This window comes from Crocodylus siamensis, chromosome 2 (genome assembly GCF_052110815.1).
Source record: "Crocodylus siamensis isolate JL-2025a chromosome 2, ASM5211081v1, whole genome shotgun sequence".
Classification (NCBI taxonomy): Eukaryota; Metazoa; Chordata; order Crocodylia; family Crocodylidae; genus Crocodylus; species Crocodylus siamensis.
Genome location: NC_143396.1, coordinates 218,965,882 through 218,986,432, shown reverse-complemented (window position 1 = coordinate 218,986,432; position 20,551 = coordinate 218,965,882). Strand labels below are relative to the sequence as shown.

The window sequence follows — 20,551 nt, the reverse complement described above, 5'->3', positions numbered from 1 at the left end:
CACCACTCATCATCTCTTCCCCAAGAGCAAGGGAGATTTCAGTCCCCTGCACACCTGTTCTGCTTGTGTGTGTCACACACACACACACACACACACACACACTTTCTCCCAGAATTGCAGCTTCTTTCATTCACCAGCTGAGCTGTGTTATCCAAGACAAGTGCGCCCTGCAAAAGACATTAACCTTCTCCTTCCCCAGTCTTAGCTATGGTTGCTGGAGCCCCGAGCCTTATCCTCAACCCACAGCTCTCACCTGCCCCCAGGCCCCCAACACTGCTGTGTTGCCTTGAAACCGTAAGCAGGTAACTGGCACCTGGGAATGTCGGAAGGCTGGAAATCCTCCCTGAGCTCCCTAGGGAACATGGGGACAAGCAAAGAGAGAGGGATCTTTGCAGTGCACACCACACATCAGGATCCAGGCCCCTGTCCGCCCCTTGACACGCCCCGGGCAAGACCTACCTGGGTCCGAGGCACCTGTGGGAAGAGGTTGAGAGTTGTGGGTCGCTTGGGTCTGTAGGTGTCCATGGTTACTGGCAGGGGCTCTTTCTTGAGCTTCTCGGATGCTGTCTCCTCTTCGGCAGGGGTCTCCCCGGCTGCATCAATCAGGTCTAGCTGAAGCATCTCTGCTTGCAGCCGGCTCGCCTCCCCACCACCCACTCCCAGGACGCTATTGGCCTGTAGGCTCACATGGCTCTAGAAGGATTAAGAGAGAGAATCATGAGACTGGGTGGGAAGGTCGGGCAGTCGCATCACATCAGCAGCAGCAGCGGAGAGGGAGCCAGAGCTGGGATACAGCAGCAACAGCAGGACCAAATCTCTGTTCAGCTGCCTTTTATTTTTAAAGGGACAGGCTAAAAAAAATGTACAAGCCTCTAAACCCATCTATGAGCAAAGGTTTCCATTTCCCCAACCAGCAGGCACCTGGAGGGGCACCTATAAAGCATCTTTATTAACTCAACGGTTTCATCTCTCTGCCTAGACGTTGCAGCTCCAACTGCAGCAACATGGCTCTCTTCTGATTCACAACAAGAATACTGCAAGCGATGCTGGCTGGGAGGGCGGGACACAGAGGGGCTAAGATTTTACTGGCCTACACAACAAGGCAGTGCTGTTAGCACAGGTTACCCCAGAAACACAAGATCTGAGAATCAGCCCTTTGTGAATTTGGCAGAGAATCACAGGCAGCAGGAAGGATCCATCAGAGCAGCCAGTTCTCTCAGGGCCCAGGCAGGGCTAGTTGCTACAATCAATTTTCCAAGACTCCATCCTAGTCTAATTTAAAAAATCTAGGCAGTGCCATCCCTTCCCCTGGTAGACTGCACTGTGGCATCATATCATATCATATCATATCATATCATATCATATCATATATCATATCATATCATATCAAATCATATCATCACACTGCCAGTGAGTGGCTTCCAGGAATCCCCCTGAACTTGCCCATCCTCTACTTAATAACACAAGAACTGTCATTTACTGGGTCAGACCACAGGTGCATCTTGCCCAGTCTCCTGTGTCACAGTGGTGGAGAGCGGATGCTGAAAGGGAGAGTGAACAGGGTATGATCAGGGCTTTTTTCCAGTTTCTCTCCTACTTGCAGGCTCCAGCATTTAAGGTCTAGGAAGTTCTGATTCAGAGGCTGTATCCCTAACTCCCGGGCTCAATAGCTACTGATGACACTTTCCTTCAAGAGTCTGTCCCTTTTTAATCTGGCTAAACTGTCAGCTTCCACAACATCCGGTGGTAATGTGTTCCACACTTGAATTGCATGCTGTGTGAAAAATAACTTCCTTTTGTTAGTTTTAAATTTCATTCTAGGATCCCTAGTTCTTGTATTGTGAGAGAGAATAAATAATAAATCCCTATTAACTCTCTCTTCACCGTTTAGTATTTTGTGAACCCTTATCATGTCCCCCTCAAGCTTCTCTTTTCTAAACTGAATAGCCTCCATCTTAGTCTGCCAGCCATGCCTTTGTGCTTTACAGAAAAGAGTCCGAATTTGTATGTTATGCTGCCAGGCTCAGTTATTCTCTCTGGCCTTGGCCTGTGGACAGTGGGAGTGGCTAAGGAGGAACTCTTTCCATTGCCTCTTCCAGGATGTGGTTTGGTGAAACTGATGCACTTGTCCATGATAAGAATTGGATTACAGACATGGCTCCAGGTCCCTGACCTGGGGTAAATACTTGTATCTGTTGTGTATCCCATAAGGTATGATTTAAGAGGAAGTTAGGTTAAGCAGGGAAGCCTTTAGACCCAAAAGATGACTTGGTGTAGTAGGAGGGTAAAGGCCTGTCCCTTCCGCTGCAGGCAGGCTGATCCCTGCAAGTCTATAAATGCCTCCCAATATGAGGATCTTGGATACACAATTTTGGTGATGGGGGATTGCTTTCAGGCTTTTCCTCTAACTTGCTACTTTGACTTTATGTCTAGGGGCGAGTGAGACTAGGGAGCATCTGATCTCCAAAACCTCTGGGCTTGGGACTTTCTCGTAGGATCCCTGCCATTGATTTGGGAGTATCTGAAGCCACAAGCTGAAGTCTGGGAGGCAGGTTACTTGCCAGTGGTTGCACCACACAGACTTGAATGATTGGGCTCTGCTCAGCTGACAGAATTTAGAAATGATTTGGCTGATTTGACCCGAGACACAAAATTTCAAAAAAAAGATACAGTCTTGACTTGAGTAGGTCAGACCTGATTAGGCTTGGCCAAAATAGATAAGCTAGATATGAATGTTATCATATGATTTCAGGGCAATGTGCTTACATAAGAAGCAAGTAGCCTTAAGCATGCATGCTAGGACAGCACAGACTATCTAAAGAAGGATATTAGGCATTGAGAGGGATTGGAGCCACAAAAAGTGACAGCATGGATGCCACAGGAATGTGTGACACAAATGTGACTGATATAAATGTATAATGTACTAGCTGACAAAAGAACGGGGCATTCTTTTTTTGTGGTTCAGGTATTTGCGCATGGGATAAGCTGTGTATGTGTATAACATGAATCTGACTGGAGAGAGGTGGTATAAAAGATGAGTTCCTGGAAGAGAGGTTGGGAGGAAGTCAGACACAAAATCCTTGACTCTTGCCAGGCCCAGCTGTCCAGCCAACTCCAGATCTCTTTGGGGTGACTGTGAGTAATGGCAGGTACTTTGCTGCCATTGTCCTTGTAGTCCTTTTCAGAAACATAATTCTGGAATTTTTATTTTCTTGTTTTTACCCTGAATGCACAAGACATGACTGCCCTCACCATGTCTGCCTCAGTACGCCTGTTTAATCAATCTCAAACTGTCACCTACTCTACCCTCAGGGCTGTGACTATTCCACATGTAGCTTTTTAAAGGATTAAATAAACACCCCAGTATTTCCTCTCACTATGAATTTTACACCCTTCAGAGTGCTGTTATGTTGCTGTCAGCACTTCCTTCCATGTAGCCTAGCTAGGCAAATTGAGCCCCCTCTTGTTTTTCATTTTGGTATCAATATTGGTGCCAAGCTGCAAGGCATACCCATGCCTCCCAACACACCAAACAAATATGGCCTGCATCTTGGTCTCAGTCCCTGAGGTTGGATCCTTCTATAAACCATCCTTCACTGGGAAGACTCCATGTTCAGTCTGCTTTGAAGGTGGGGAAGGCGGGGAAACTTGTTCTTTTGACAGCTTCCCGGATCAAGTCTCAAAATTCAGGCTCAAACGCTGAGCTCCATGCTTGCCAGTTTCACCCCTGTGGCTGACAGTTCTGTTCTCCAGAGCAGCGTAGTTATGGACTAGGGCTGCACGAAGCTTCAGTCCTCGATTTGATTCGGAGGAGATTCGGCCCAATTTGGTGCTGAATCTCCGAATCTGAATCGAGTCAGAGGATGCTTTAATTGAATTGGAACCCTCTGAATCGATTTGGAAAGATTCAGACATACATACCTCTAGGTACCATGCAGCTCACGAGTGCTGCGATGCTGGGGCAGATGGAGCGTCCCACAGGAGTGCAGGGGGCTCCTCAGTGTGCTCAGTAGCAGACCCAGAAGTGGACCAGAAGCACTTCCAGTCCACTTCCAAGTCCACCAGGGAGTGCACAGGGGTGGCCCCCGCACCCCCCTCGCTCAGTGACTGGTGCCTCCTAGATCTGGGGGGCACCTGAGGTCCCCCCACAGCCAATCACTGAGCCAGAGGAGTGCAGGGGGGGCACCCCGGACACTTCCCAGTGGACCTGGAAGTGGACCGGAAGTACTTCCGGTCTACTCCCGGGTTTGCCGCTGAGCATGTGGAGGCCCTGCCGGCACTCCTGTGGGATGCTCCATGCACCCCAGCATCACAGTGGTCACGAGCTGTGCCTGGTACCTCAAGGTATGTAGAAAAAAATGTAAAGCTGTGTCTACGTCCAAATTGCTGATCCTTCGAATCAGCATTGAATCTTCAGATTCGGATTCGGCTAAATCGAAGCAGGGACAGTTATCTGAATCAATGGATCAAATCACTGTCCCTGATTCAGACCAAATCTGAATCTCAATCGAATTGGGCCTGCTTTGCACACCCCTGTTATGGACCGTCTGGATCGCAGGGGCTGAGGTGATCCTTTAGGTCAGGAGTGTCAAACACGCCGGATGAGTGGTGTGGGGCCAATCCACAGGCCAGATTAGGTCTGCAAACCAGCCCCACATACCAGATCCAATGCAAGTCCTGGAGCAGCTGGAGTGGGCACTGTGTGTAGTGTGGCCCTGAACCAGCCGTTTCAGGACTGGGCTGAGTGCAATGCCCTCTCTTGCTACTCTGGGACGGAGCCATGCAATTGATGCCTCCTCTAGAGAGCATCCCTTCCATTCTGGAAACAACATGTTTCCTGGAGTGGGCATCATGTGCAATACATGCCCTGGAGCATCCGGTCCAGGACCACACCTCACACAGTGCCTGCTGGTTGCTCTGGGGCCAAGCTGCACACGATGCCACCTTTTGCCTTTCTGGGATGCACGCTGGATCTGGCATGAAGCAGCTGCATGTGGTATGCAAGGCCATCTGGATCACCCCATATGCTGCCTGTGTATCCACTTAAGACCCATTGGCAACACTGGGGCCAGATGATAAGGTTTCATGGGTCATAATTTTCACACCGCTGCCTTAGATGGTCTGGGTTGGTTGGAAGGCCTGAACTTAACTCAGTCACCAGGGGGGTGTCAGTCCAGGGTTAGAGCTTTAAACTGATGTGCTCCCAGTGGCACAATGCTGTGTGAAATAGTAGCTGTATTTTGACTCAACTGTAAAGGCATCAGGAGTTTTATTCCCAAGTAGAGCACTATGCAGCATTCAAGCCTGGAGGTCACACATATATGAATCACCATGACCAGCAAGACTGGGGGCTCCAGATCAGGAACAGGCAGAGGAGGGCTGCTGCTATTTGTATACCCAGCAGCAGTGAAGACGTATGCAGAATAGTAAGGCTGTAGGTAACACTGATAACCTCAGACCTACCACCTCAGTGCAGGGGGATATCATGATAGCAGGGTTTGTTTGTTTTTTTAGAGTGCTTCCCTCTCCTCACTGACATCAACACTTGTCCTGCTTAAAAAGTCAGTCCCTCCTACCCAACACTTCTCTAACAGGACCCACTGTTTTTTGGCAGCAGCTATGGCCATCATACCAATGTATGGGTAGAAAAATTCTACAGACAGAGGTGGGGAGATATAGCTGAGGGAGCTTTAATCCAGCTAGCTAGGTTGGGTATCAAGAGAAGTGAAGGAATGGAGGTGACAGAGGCTTCCTCTACTGAGTAAATCCCAGGGGCTTGCGTGGGCTTGGCTAGCCCACACTGAAGTCCATGCTATCATGGCTTCACTGCTGTTAGCACTTGATCTAATTAGATTAGTGACAGCTCCAGTACATCGACAAGTACTGTAAATACTACCCTTCACCACAAAACGTCATGTAGATCTGCCCTAAAATGAGCCTTTTACCCCAGACTGCTGATGGGATTTGCTGCTGCCTGGGAAACAGGATCTTCAGCTTAAGTCTTGCCAAGCAGTCCATAGGTACCTGCATGGAACACACCACTCCAATGTGCTATTGAAAACCAGCCCCAAACCACCCCTAGCTAGGCAGCCTTGCTCAAAATTGGTACAAGATACTTTGGAGCTCACAGAGAGAATCTGTTTGCCATACCTGCTCTAGGTCTCTAGGTACCTCCCTACAACCCTACAGAAAAAAAAAATTCCTTTAGAAGTCCAAAGTGGTCTATGCCTTTTTGCTCCCATCTGTAAAAAAAAGGCTATTTGTGATTAGGTACTTATTAAAATTAAATGTAACTAGAGTACAGAAGTGCAAGAGAGAAAGAGTAGGTTCAAGAATATTCAGTTAAATTAAATGCACTCAAGTCAGCAGGGCCTAACAAAAATCACCTTCAAATACTTCAGGAACTAGTCAAAGCAATTCTGAACCATTGACAACTCATGGGGAATGTCCCAGAGGACTGGGGAAGGAAAAACACAGTGCCTACCTTTAGAAGGCGGGGGGGGGAGGAACTAGGGAATTACAAACGCAGTCAGTCTGACTTCAGTACCGATAAAGATATTGGACCAAGGTGTTAAAACATTTCAGAGAATCAGAATCCTACAGAAGTAGGGTTGGAAGGGAGCTCCAGAGGTCATTTAGTCCAACCCCCTGCCTGAGGCAGCTCATCCCTATCCAAATCATCTTATACAAATCCATAGCCTCTTAATAAAATTGTGTTGTGTTATGTCAACCCTGACACAACACAAGGCATAATATCTTAACTTGCTACAGGGTAAACTTGCTAGGTAAAGAAGGAGACCATAGCAGCCAACATCCTGCTTCTGTAAAAGGTTGCTAATATACACTCAAGAAAATCCCAAGTAGAGGGCCATGCCCCCTGCTACAGGAGAAGGCAAGACCACCACAGTTCATACCAATCTGACCATTTAAATGCATGTAGAAAATAAAAAAGGTGATGAAAAAGAGCCAACAAGGTGTTAAAAGTAGACCATGTCAAACCAAGCTCATTTCCTTCTTTGACAAGTAACTGGCCTAGTATACATGAGGACGCAGCAGATGTGATAGCTCTTAACTTTTATAAGGTTTTTGACTCTGTCCCACATAACAACATCATAAATAAATTAGGGAAATATAGTCTAATGAAATCCCCAAAGCTGGTTGAAAAATGGTACTTCAAGAGAAGTTATCAATGATTCACTGTGAGGTGATAGTGGGAGGACCTTTCTTGTGAGGTCGTGCAGGGGTCTGCCTTAGGGCTGGCAGCATTCAGTATTTTCAGTAGTGATTGTAATGATGGGATGGTGAATGAGCTTATTAAAACTGTAAATGATACTAAGCTGGCAAAGTGGGCCAACACTGGGGAAAAGGATCAGAATTCAAAACAGTTTTGATAAATCAGAGAAATGAACCTAAATTCACCAAAATTATATTCAATAGACACTAAAACGATTATGCTTAGGAAGGAGAAATTAAATGTATAAAACACAACATGGGAAATAACTGGCTGGACAGCAGGAAGCACAGAAAAGGACTGGGGAGTTATTGTGGATCCCTGGTCAAGTGTGAGCCACCCATAGGATGTCATTGTAAAAAAGGCAAATCTCATTCTGGAACAAGTTAATTGGAGTGTCAGGGGTGGGCATAATCTCATTCCACTTTGTGTGGGTGAGGCCTCAGCTGCATCACTGTGTCCAGTGTGGGGCACAACACTTTAAGGAAGATACAGACAAACTGGAGAGAGAACAGAGGAGAACAGTAAGAATGATGAGGGATTTAGGATGCTAAACCTGTGATGGGAAGTTGAAGGAATTGGGTTAGAATCACAGAATCATAGAAAATGAGGGTTGGAAAGGACCTCTGGAGGTCACTAGTTCAACCCCCTGCTCAAAGCAGGACCATCCCCAACTAGATCACTCCAGCCAAAGCTTTGTCTAGCCAAGTCCTAAAAACCTCCAAGGATGAAGAGTCCACCACGTCTCTGGGTAACCTGTTCCAGTGTTTTACTATCCTCCTAGTGAGAAAGTTCTTCCTAATATCTAACCTAAACTTCCCTTGCTGCAACTTGAGACCGTTGCTCCTTGTTCTACTGTCTGCCACCACTGAGAACAGTCTAGCTCCATCCTCTTTTGAACCTCCCACCTTTCAGGTAGTTGAAGGCTGCTATTAAATCCCCTCTCAGTCTTCTCATCTCCAAACTAAATAAGACAAATTCCCACAGCCTCTCCTCAGAAGTCATGTGTCTCAGTCCCTCACCATTTCTGATGCCCTCCACTGGACTCTCTCCAATTTGTCCACATCCTTTCTGTAGCAGGGGACCCAAAACTGAACACAGTACTCCAGATGTGACCTCACCACTGCTGAATAGAGGGGAGTAATCATTTCCCTTGACCTGCTGGCAACCCTCCTACCAACACAGCCCAGTATGCTGTTAGCCTCCTTTGCAACAAGGATACACTGTTGGCTCATATTCAGCTTATTGTCCACTGTAATACTCAGGTCCTTTTCTGCAGAGCTGCTGTCCAGCCAGTCCACCCCAAGCCTCTACTGGTCCATGGGACTGCTCTGTCCTAAGAGCAGGAATTTGCACTTGTCCTTGTTGAACCTCATGAGATTTTTTTTGGGCCCAACCCTCCTATTTGTCTAGGTCACTCTGAATCTGAGCCCTACCTACCAGTGTACCCACTACTCCCCCAGTTTGGTGTCATCTGTAAACTTGCTGAGGGGGCACGCTCTGCCAACTTCCATATTGTTGATGAAGACATTGAACAAAACTGGCCCCAGGACCAACCCCTGGGGTACTCCACTTGATACTGGCTTCCAACTAGACATCAAGCCATCAAGTCCCGGATGATGTCCCAAAACATCAAGTCTTCTCATCATTGATTACTACCCTCTGAGACTGATACTCCAGTCAGTTTTCCATCCACCTTACAGTTCTTTCATCCAGCCCATACTTCCTTAGCTTGCCTGCAAGAATTTTGTGGGAGACCATATCAAAAGCCTTGCTAAAATACAGGTATACCACATCCACTGGTGTCCCCACATTCACAGAGTCAGTCATCTCATCATAGAAGGCAATCAGGTCGGTCAGGCATGACTTGGTGAATCCATGCTGACTATTCCTAATAAGCAGATTCTTCTTCTCCAAGTGCTTAGAAATGGATTCCTTGAGGATCTGCTCCATGATTTTTCCAGGGACTAAGGTGAAGCTGACTGGTCTGTAGTTCCCTGGATCCTCCTTTTTCCCTTTCTTAAATGTGGGCACTATGTTTGCCCTTCTCCAGTCATCCATGACCTCTCCTGATCACCAAGAGTTTTCAAAGATTATGGCCAGTGGCTCTGCAATCTCATCAGCCGACTCCCTTAGCTCCCTTGGGTGCATCCTATCTGGACCCATGGACTAGTATATGCCCAGCTTTTCTAAATAGTCTCTAACCTGTTCTTTTGCCATTGTTGCCTACTCACCTCCTCCCCAAACTGCACTGCCCAGGTTTATTTAGTCTAGAAAAAATGAAGACCTAAAGAGGTATATAAAGGTCTTCCACTATGTAAAATATTCTTCTATAGAGAGTAGTGACCAATTTTTCACTCTATTCACTCAGGGTGGGACAAGAAGGAATTGTCTTAAATTCCAGTAAAAAAGGTCAAGGTCAAAAAAGCATAGCATTTTAAATCTTCAGTTTAACTGTAAGAATAAATGTAGGCCAGTTTTCCTAAGAAGACTGGAGAATACCATCACTGGAGCTCCTTAAGAGTAGGTTGGACAAGCATCTGTTAAGGACAATCAGTATATACTTGATCCTGCCTCAAAGATGAGGGATGCACAAGAGCAAGGGTCCCCACACTGTGGTACACATATCCCCAGGGGTATGCAAGACATCTCTGGGAGAAATTGTGTAATGGTTGATTTAATTGTCATTATAATAATAAGTGGCATTTAAGGGGTTAAAAGATAACGTGTATGCTGGTAGGAGTATGTGGCAATTGGTAAATCTGGAAGGGGGTATACAATAAGAAAAACTTTGGGAACCTCTGCACTAGAGCATGGAGTCTCTTCCAGTGTCACATATAACTCCTGTGAAATGAACTCTAAATTGGCCTTTCCACTGAGACCCCCAATCCAGGAAATGTATTTGCCTTGGGTACAGTAACAGACATCATAAGACCAGAGTCCAAACAAGAGCACATGTGAATGCATGAAAGAGAAAGCAAGCAAGACAGCAGACATGTGATGTTGCCTAAGTCCCTGGCAAATGTTCGCTTAATGGTGCAATAGGATCTGATTCCCGATCTCAACTATCATGCTTCCTGCCCTGCCACACATTGTTAATGCAGGGGGAGCCTGGGATAATAATCCTGGCTTCCTTGCACTGGAAAGTAGCCCCCCACGCAGGGCTGACAATCAGATGACTGGCTGCCCTGGCCAGACAGTCCCAGGTCCAGTCCACCCAGGTCTCTCCTGGGTCAGGGGCTGACAATCAGCTGATTGTTAGCTCCAACCCCAGACAGTCCCAGGTATGGCCCACCTGGGGCTGTCAGGGCATACAATCACCCGATTGTCAGCTTTGGCCCAGACAGTCCCAGGTTTGAATCAAATCTGGGGCTGTCAAGGATGAAGCTGACAATCAGCTAATTGTCAATACCCCATACCTGGCAGGTCTGGCCAGGCTGCTGGGCATGGGGTGGAAGCTCCTGGTGTGGAAGAAGCTGGGGGACCAAAGTTTAAAGTCCCCAGAGGGGGGAACCCCTTCAGCTCCCCTCAATGGGAGCTTCTGATCCCCTGCACCCTGACAGCCCAGCCAGAGCTGCCAGGCATGGGGTTTAAATCCCAAAGTGGGGACCCCTTTGGCTTTTCCCCTTGCTCCAGCCTCAGGTTGGGGCCAACAATCAACTGATTGCTGGTCCCCGGGCCATTTCAGACCCCAGTTTATCCTGGGCCCTGGGACTGACTATCAGCTGATTGTTAGCTCTGGCCACAAGTGAAATTGGCCATACAAGCCAGCCACAACAAAATTCAATGTTCAACAATTCCTTCAACTTTTTGTCACAGGTGTAGCGTTCTAAATCTTTCAGCATTCTCACTGTTCTCCCCTGCTCTCCTGGCCGTGCAAACCAGCCCCCAAAATGTTCTACATTATACGTGGAACATTTTTATGGCTCATTTCCTATTTTATGATGCCTCAAATTGGGTGCACATATTTCACCCTGCTCACTTATGTTGATCATGTTAAACATGGTAGAAATGTAATGCACAGAGAGGGTCTTGCAGGTGAAGCAGGGAAAGGGTGCTGCACAAAAGGAAGCACTGCCCGCTATTAATAGGTCTGTCAAACAATGGCTGCCTTGGCCCGCTGGCCTTGAGATTAGCTGATCGCATGTCCAAGTCCTAGTTTCCTGCCTGCTTCTTCAGGCAGCGCAGCAGAGAGCTGAGGCATTGCAAGATGGAAGGGTAGGCTAAAGACAACAAAGAGATGAAGCCTCTGACTGGGCAATTTTTTTGCAGTTTATTTATAACCCTGAGGAAGAAAAACAAACTCAGGGAGATTCATGCAGGACATCCTGAGGAGCTTCAAAGTGCCAGAGCTGTAATTCCCTCTAATATCATAAGCTAGGCTTTAGCTACTCCCTCACTGCACCCTCCTGCCTCCTTTCAATCATCTGGGCAATTTTCAGCAGCCTGAGAAAAGCCAAGTTACCACCTCAGCATCAGCTGTTTGTCTGTAGCTGCCCCAGAGTACCAGTAGGATGCTGGGCCAGAGACCTAGGCAAATTGCTCCTGACCTTGGCTGCCACCTGCAGGACATTGCCTCATACTACACAATGATATTGTAAGAAGCATGGCGGGATGTGGGGACAACTCCCCCAAACGCTGCAAGAGAAACCCAGCACAGCATTTCCAAGTGCAGCTGAAGTCAGGGGGAGCGGTGGGCACACAGCCCTCGACCATCTGAAACCCAGCTTCTCCAGTTCTGCACACAAACACTGAGGCTCCCAAAATGAGTGGCTACGTTGAAGTGATTTAGCCCAAATTTAGAGTCCCAGGCACTTAAAGATAGGAAATGCCTTTCTCCAAGGCACCCTGGCAGAGCTGCTGTGGTATTTTAATGATAACTCAGGTGGGTTTAGGGTCACTTATTTATTCAACAAGTCAGGAAAAAAACAAACATATACAGTAAGCAGCCTTACTGTGGCTATAATCTAGTCTGGCTGCATTCCCTGTCTGAGTAATCAGCTTCCCCATGTCTGCAGGAGTCAACAGGCTGTATGGTAAGGCATGCTGCCCTGCACGTAGTGTGGCAACTATGAACTCCTTGCTGAAGCTTAACCCTTCAATAGCATCCTTCCTTTTAAAATCTCCTTCAGTCTTTGATTGAACACATTTTTAACAATTACAGTCCTCCTATCTACTTTTTTCAATATAGCAGATTCCCGGTATTTGCCTAGCTTTATTTTCCCGACAAAATTATATAAATAAGCAGATTATGCTACTTAACAGACTGAGATATATATAGATTTATATAGTATATATATTTATATATAAAATTACATAAATAAGCAGACTATGCTACTTAATAGACTGGGATGTATAGATATAGTCTGCTTATTTGTGTAATTATGTTTTATATATAAATATATATGCTAGATACTATATATATATATAATACATTACCCACTTCCAGTTATTTTTATGGATATATATATATATATATATATATGTGTGTGTGTGTGTGTGTGTGTACACACACACACACACACACACACACACATATCCATAAAAATAACTGGCAGTGGGCAATGTAATTCCTGATTGTAACGAAGCACTGTTGCGCATATTTTTGTCAGCTCCTAAAGACTCTGTGGTGAATTTATAAAAATCCCACATGAAACAATCCATTTTCTTTCTCTTAGACCTGCCACTGACAGAATGATCCAATATGGGTGAACGGTGGTTCATGATACATCAAGTCCACCTCAAAAACAGAAATGTGTTTATTAATGTTAAAATGAGAAAGAGCCACTTCTAATCATTCACCAGATTACAAAACCATTCCATAATTTAAATATTATGATAAATTGTGTGGGAAATTTGTTTTTTTGCATTACTCAATCTTTGTATTCTTATTGATTAACCAATCTTTGTGTTTCATATTCTAGTTTTAGCTCATACAATAAACTGTAATATGAAAAGGATGATATGCAAATAACTGGTTGGAGTTTAACTGAATAGACCACATGGTTTTTATCCTATGGCAAAATATTTAAATAACCAAAACATGCAAATAACTGGCATGCAATAAGGAGGACTCTACTGTAGAATTGTTGTGGTAAAATAGTTCTCAAGCAGCCTTTTTAATATCACGTCTTGCAGATTTTCTGTGAAGCTCTTTTGTGGGTCCATGTCTTCAGTAGCCTGTTCAGTCTTTCTAACAAAGTCAAGACCAGGATCAATCTACCTTCTGGGTTTCTGCTCAGTTCTGAGGACAGGTCATTTTCTGTTTCTCAGGTATTTTTAGCAGATGTTTAGTATTTCTGCATAAAATATTCCATTTTCTGCGGATCATGAAAATGAATGAGGGGAGTATCTATTTAGTCAGGGTAGCCTGTTCTGGCCTGTAACCAGTCTATTAAATTCAAACAGTCTTTGAGTAGTTAAAAAATATCTCTGGTGAAGATCCTCTGTCTCTGTTATAATGTTCTATTTTAAGTTGTTTGGCCTCTTTGCCAAAACTCTGTTATTTGCCCTCGTTGGGTTATGTCTTGTGTCTGATAAGAGGACATATGTTATTATACAAGATTGTTGGTGGTTTTTTACTTTGTAAAACCATGGTTCTGTAGGTAAGCAGTGCTAAATATGGCTCTGCTTTGGCATCAGTTCCTTTTGCTGAGCAAACCTTCACTCCACATTCTGCTAATCTGTCCATGTCCGATGCTGACATTCAGAAGTTTCAGCAAACTCCACAAATATTCCTCATTCTCAAGATGTGTTCCTTTGTCCACTGCTGCAGTCTCTGGCATTTTATGGAGTCTCATGATATAAGAACATTGGGTTTAATAGGCCCAATCACATTGAAACAGCAGTGTGTCTAAATGTCACTATTTTTGGAAAGTGGCTAAAATAGTACATGATGAGGTCACTATGTTTTATCCAGACAAACAAATCCATTCAGACTTTGTCCTCAGAAACTGCAGGTTGTTCACAGAATCTTTCTGCTGTGCACATCTGTCCCTCCAGCAGGTTCTACTCATGTTCAACCATTTCATCAATAAACATTTTCTCTTCCTCTCTATCCAGAATATGGCTCCTTTTCTAAAAACAATCATTCCTCTCTTCAGCAGTTTCTTCCTTATCTCTGTGGGAAGGACTCTTCTTTCTGTACCTTTCTCTAAACGCTCACTACAAATATTAGGAATGCGAAGGTGAGAAACATTGATTTCTCCTTCCATTACCTATAGCTTGCATTACTGCTCATTGTGTTTTATCTTTGGTTTCTATTGAGTTCATCCCATATTCCTAACATGTATGCCTTACGATGCTTTTGCCATTGTGTTTACATGCACTATCACTGTTTGTTCTAAGTTATCTAGTTGAGAGTCAGCAAATGGATCATGTGTTCTTGATATTGTGTATATAATTGGTATGCATCACCCTGGCAGGGTCATATCATCCTTCTGCACTTAGCAAAGCAATGGCTAGAGCCTTGGCTGTACTTCTCATCTCCTCATTGCTGCCTCTGGGTCATGGTCCGTCTCTGAATCAAAAGTGGCAGCTACAACAGGTCATGAAATTTTGCATAGTGCTAGGCAAAGCCTAGCATCTTTTGATTTGTACATTTTCTGCCATTGTCATAATCCTTGCAGCATATGTTACCAGCAGCCTCAGTCCCATGTCTCTTCCTGAAACAGCTGTTGAGATTGAACTCTTCAGTATGTCAGAGCATTGCCATGCTAGTGCTGATGTCAGTACATGCTACAAATCCTTGACCTCTGTCATGCTCTGACATCCAGCTTCATTCAATCTTTTTGTGAAAGCATTTCAGCATATGAATCGCTTCTTGATCTGAAATTACTGATCACACTTCTTGTGACCTCTGATTTTTTTTGTTATGTTTGAGCCCAGGCATATTCAACTCTGTTTGAATTTTATAGTCAGCCTCTTTGCTCTGTAGGTGATTTTGGTAACTCTGAATGGATGCTTGATCTCCTTCCATTTTGCGGCTTCCCTTCCTCTCTGCAGTTACTCTTCAAGTTCAGTAGTGAGAGTGCCATGGATTATGATGACATCAAAGCAGATATTCACTCCTGGGAGATCTTCCAGCATCTGGGACATTGTGCAAAGAAGCACTTCCTGATGCCAAATATATTCTGAAAAGCAGCCTCATGAGGCAGCCGAATGGTACATTGCAAGTGCAAGCTTTATGTCCAGGGGAATCTGCCAAGATCATGTTGATGCCTCCCATTTGCTAAAGAATTTGGCTCCTGCCATCTCAGCAAATGCTTTATTTCTAGCAGGCAAATGGAAATGTCCCTGTTGCAATGTTCTTGTTCAGCTCCTTGAGGTCAACACCAAATTTGAGACTCTTCCCCTTGTGACTCTACAGTTAGGAAGGCCTCTACCCTCTCCATTAGTTCTCCTGTTATAGGAAGTGTTGTCTGTTGGTCACGTGATGCAGCTTTTTCTTAAGCCTCTTTCTGAGTACTCCTTTGGCCATGAATACCAGTCTGACCTCCTCTAATTATCTGTCACCAAATGATTCTTCCTGTCCTGTGAACACTTTTTCATATGATGCTATAGCCTTTGCATGTCTACTCTGTTTATTACAAATTACTGTGACTTTCTTTGGCATACATCTCCTGACTGGACTAAGCCCCTTTTATGTATATAAACCACATCCTGATTGCTTTGTCCATAAAATTCTACAAGCTCTCATTTTCCCAGCTTGCCTTTATGAATTCAGCCAGGCCTCGAATTAGATATGAAAGCTCTTTGACCTTCTCCTGTTTGACTCTGGCTCTGTACTTCCTTGAACTTCTCTATTGCTGCTTCTGTCATCACATTCACTTATACTCCCCAAGTGATTTTGTATGTCCCATATATGTCACTTGTTAATAACTTTAATTGTCATTCTTGCGAGAGTGAGGCTTCTTTCTTTGTTGCGCACTGCCTCCCTGGAGAAATCCTCACATTTGCCCTTTTAACCCATGCTCGTTCCTGATGTACTTGCACTTTTTGGCAAAGGGGCTTATTACACCAAAACTGCTACCTTAAGAGAAGGTTACATCGCAAAGCTAGAAAAAGCCTAAATTAAGGTTACCTAGGCAACCCTAATTCACACCTTTGTGTGGATACATTACAATATGGTTTCTACTTTCTACTTCTGGGATCACATATTTTTTCCAAAGACCTCTGCTTTGTTCCAGGCACAGGATCCCCAGCTTGGATCTTTATGTGCCAGCTCAAACCCCAACCCTGGTTCCTCATTCCAGTGTCCTCCACCCTCTTTTTAGCTTCTTTCCCTCAGCTCTCCCCCTAGTCTCCCATGGCTCTATATACTTGAGAGATATCCAGTTCCTTCCCTCTGTCTGCCCACTGCAGCCCTCACCCTCTACAGTCAAGTCAGACAGTTTCCTCCTACTCTTCCATGCTGCCTTTTCACCACTAAAGGGAAGCACTGAAAGCACATGGCAGACAATCTCTCTGCTTTAGAGTCTTCATCTTACTGCCATCCTTAACACCTAGAAAAAACAACTGCATGGGAAGTCCTGCTCAGGTCCTGCAGCCCTGAGCTGGAGCATGCTTAGTAACTATGCTGGGATGATGTCTACTTAGACCATGGGCAAATGTGCATTTGCAGCGCTACAAAAACTAAGAGGGGCATACCCTCATGTATAGCTCCCTGGCTGGAGCACTACAAAATCTCCACAAACGCATGCTCTACAATCAGGGGGTGGTAGGAGGTTGCTTCTCTGCTCCCACTCAGAGGAGCCAGGTCACTGGCAGTCTGCTGTCTCCTGCAAGCACAGGGCGATTAGGAAATCTGCCAGTAATGGGGTGGGAAGCTGATCACTGATAGTGATAGGTGAGGCAGCACCATACCTGCCACCCTGGGGCCAGCAGTAGTCCCAGTTGCCACTGTAGGATACTGCTACAGCAAGCAGAGCAGCAACTCCTGGTCCTGCTGCGCTGCATTTCTGCTTCCCATTGGAGTGCTCTGCAGCCTGCTGCTCTCTCTCTGTTTTCTAAGGAAGATACCCTTGGGGTGACACATAACTGTACAGACATTATATGTGACACTACAAAACACAGCGCTACAGAGAAATTCCCATTTCAGACAGGAACATTCCTGTAGTGCTTGCACCATTTTGCAGTGCTACAGGCAGGGTACACATATGTACACCCACTTTTTGTAGTCCTGTATGGACTTTACATGCAGCCTTGTAACGTTATAAATGTAATGTCTGTCCGTGAGCTTAGTCTGCTCATCGATCATTTGCTATAGGGGCTGGATTAGAGCATTAGGTCTTCAGAGAATTCGGCTGCAGAACTTTTAACGGATTTCTACCGAGCATCTGTGAACTAAGTTTTCACGCACTCACAAAATCTGGCCAAATTTGGGAAGATTTTAGAGGGCTAACCAAAGGGATCTCTCTAATATCAAAGCAGCTTCTTCCAAGTTTTCAAGTCTCTTCAACCATGGATGACTTGAAGTTTATCAGTGAAAAGATGTGGGAATTTTTTCTAAATGGGTAAAGCAATGCATTTTCCCTTAACCTCACTCCCAGAAACTGCTGATCTATTTTGGCTGAAACCTTTCCCAAAAATTTCACCAGGAGGCAGATACTCAGAATGAAAAAAAACACCAGATCAAATAATTAGTGTAGCAAAGCTGTAAGCAACTGAAAATATTATCTTAACACTTTAAGTGTCAAGCAGAAGTCATGGCAGGATGGCACCTTAAAGGCTAACTCATTCAGAAAAGAGTAGTTTTCATAGGCTACAGCCTATTTCATCAGATGCTATGAAACCTTTTGTATAGGAATCACTACCTGCCTTGCCTTTAATATTCTGGACATTTTCTGGTATTCTCTATATTCATTTCTGACAGCCAGCCAGGTTTGGTATGGCAGTCACTTCCCTTAGCCTTTTATTTTTAGTAAGACTGAGATACCTTAAAACTATCTGACCTCTGAAAAGCAAAGCAGGGGTGCTCAATCTCTGGCTCACAGACCAAATACAGCCTGCAGAGCCATGGCATCTGGCCCACAGGTTTCCCCAGGGGTCAGGACATTTGGTGACGGGGGAGCAGCAGTGAGTCATACTGCCACATCTCCCTGATGCCAAATTCCCAAGCCCTGAAGGACTTGATGGGGGCCAGGCCACGCTCCCTTTTATTCTCCATGCAGCTGGATCAGAGCCAGAGATGGTCCCTTGCCCCCTGTGTGCAGATTGAGGCTGGGCCGTGCCACCTTCCCCTGTGGGGCCAAACCAGTCTCCAACCCCCTCACATGGCCGGATTGTGCCCTGCCTTACTGCCCTGAGCACTGGATTGGGCCCCCTGGGTGAATCCATCCCATGAATGGACTGAATATTGTCCATCCAGCCCAAGGGAGAAAAACAGGTTAGGCTCCACTGAATTAAAGTGTTTCAGCTTCAGCCCTCAAAACTGAGGCACCCCAAATCATTGGGCATTTTAGAAAACCTTGATTTTCTAAATATTAAATATGACATAATAAATACTATATAGACTCAGTATTAGTCTTTCTAAATACTAGGTATTTGGCCTTCTTCACATACTTTGTTACTGCTGTACCATAAAAGTATTTAGTCTCTTACTGAGGATATTTCAATCCACAAGGCCAGCTTTTTATTTTGTAGGCTGTGACCAACTCCTCCATCGTTCCTCTTTCCCTCTGGGTCCTCATCCAAACTCTCTCTCTTTCATTGCCCATCTCTCTCTTTCTTTCCAGGGACACAACAATCATTACATCTTTCCAATGTCTTCTTCAAAGCATTCTTCTCCATAGCATAGAATACACTGCAAACATCTACTGTTGCTGCTGTTATTAAAACCAGTGCAATTTTGCATTCATTCTCCATGTTAGTAAACCCCATGGTTTTAACAGACCATTTAAACTGCAGTTTGAACCCTTTCCAGGTCTCACTGGCATTCGGCAGCATGTTTAAGGTTGATGGAGGATTTACATGTTGGAGATACCTTGGAGTCAGAGGAGCCATTTTTATTTCATCTAATTCCTCATAGCAGCCAGTTTCACTTTTATCCAAAACTGGCAATCTGCTTGCTGATTCCCTGGGCTCACCAGCAGTCTGTGTTTTCCACCTGTTATTCTTCAGTGTTGACCAAGGAAGATTTAAGGCACCATCTATTTAATGGACAAAAAAAAATAAGGCCTCAAGTGAACACAGAAGTGATGCTGCTGTGATTTAGCCCTGATATATTGTCTAGCTCAGCCTTTGTAACCTGCTCCTGTGTGCGAGAATATGTGTGAGTCAATGGGATAGGCAGGCAGTGTTATGTGTTGTTGTTCTGAACTCCCTGCTGAGGTTTAACACATTAAATCATGGCCAGCACACCTCTGTTCCACCTGACACACATTCCTGCTTCAGGAAGTGGGTTATTGGAGCTTTCATATCACACCTGTTTTGCTGCGTCCAGGGGCTGACACAATGTTCAGGTCTAATCCCTGATGAACAGGGAAATCCCTTGCCTCATCCATCAGACACACCATCAGCAATGCTATCAAACCTTCTTCCCTGAGAGTTGCACCTGAGCCTTTCAACATAGCTTGATGGTCAGATGGCAAGGGCTGCCTCAGGCCCAGAGGGAAGGGAAGGTATCAGCTTCACAGCTGAAGGGTGCTAATCCCCTGACAGAAGTTCACAGCTCAGACAGGTCAGCAATTTTCAGCTGCCACAGGACACCATGAAGAGTGGTGGGGCTCAGATAATCAGGCCCACAACCCTTTGGGGCCATGTACATGTAGGCATTTAATTGACTAAAGCTGCCAGGAGCTACCTAGGGAGGTTCACAAATGTGCACAGGCAGGGGAAGCTCCAAAGCATTTTTGAAAATCCCTCTGTCTTCAGCACTAAATGCCATTGCAAATCTGGCCTTTAGGGCCTGAAGGGTCCAGATCAACACCTCATACACTAATTGGAAACTAATCTCCACCCAGTGTAGATCCTCCAGGAGCAGTCTATGCATACTCCCAGCAAAGTCCTGGTGCATAAGCAGACAACAACTGCCTTCTGCACCAGCTTCAGGACCCACATGCTCCAGAGGTGATGCTCATGCAGAATGCGCTGGGACAGTACCATCACAGCAGGACATGGTCCCAGGCCCAGATAAAGGGAACACTGTGCTCTGTATATAAAGAGTGCAGGCAATACAGACTGCTCTTGGCTACTGCTGCTGTGGTAGTCAGGAAGGAGGCTGATACATCCTCTGATGTTGTTTGTCCTTTCCCATCCTCCATCACTCCAGTATTGACTGAATCTCAGGCAGCTTTACCAGACTCTGGCTAAGTTGCTTTG

The 20,551-nt window shown here is 45.3% G+C and overlaps 1 protein-coding gene across 1 annotated transcript in view; it reads right to left on the bottom strand.

Moving 5' to 3' along the window:
* Positions 1-20,551, bottom strand: part of MAPK8IP1 (mitogen-activated protein kinase 8 interacting protein 1) — a 60,449-nt gene that overhangs the window by 20,069 nt on the left and 19,829 nt on the right. Inside the window, exon 3 of the mRNA XM_090033005.1 lies at positions 460-693. Coding sequence (XP_089889131.1) covers positions 460-693 — 234 coding nt within the window. The remainder of the gene's footprint in view (positions 1-459; positions 694-20,551) is intronic.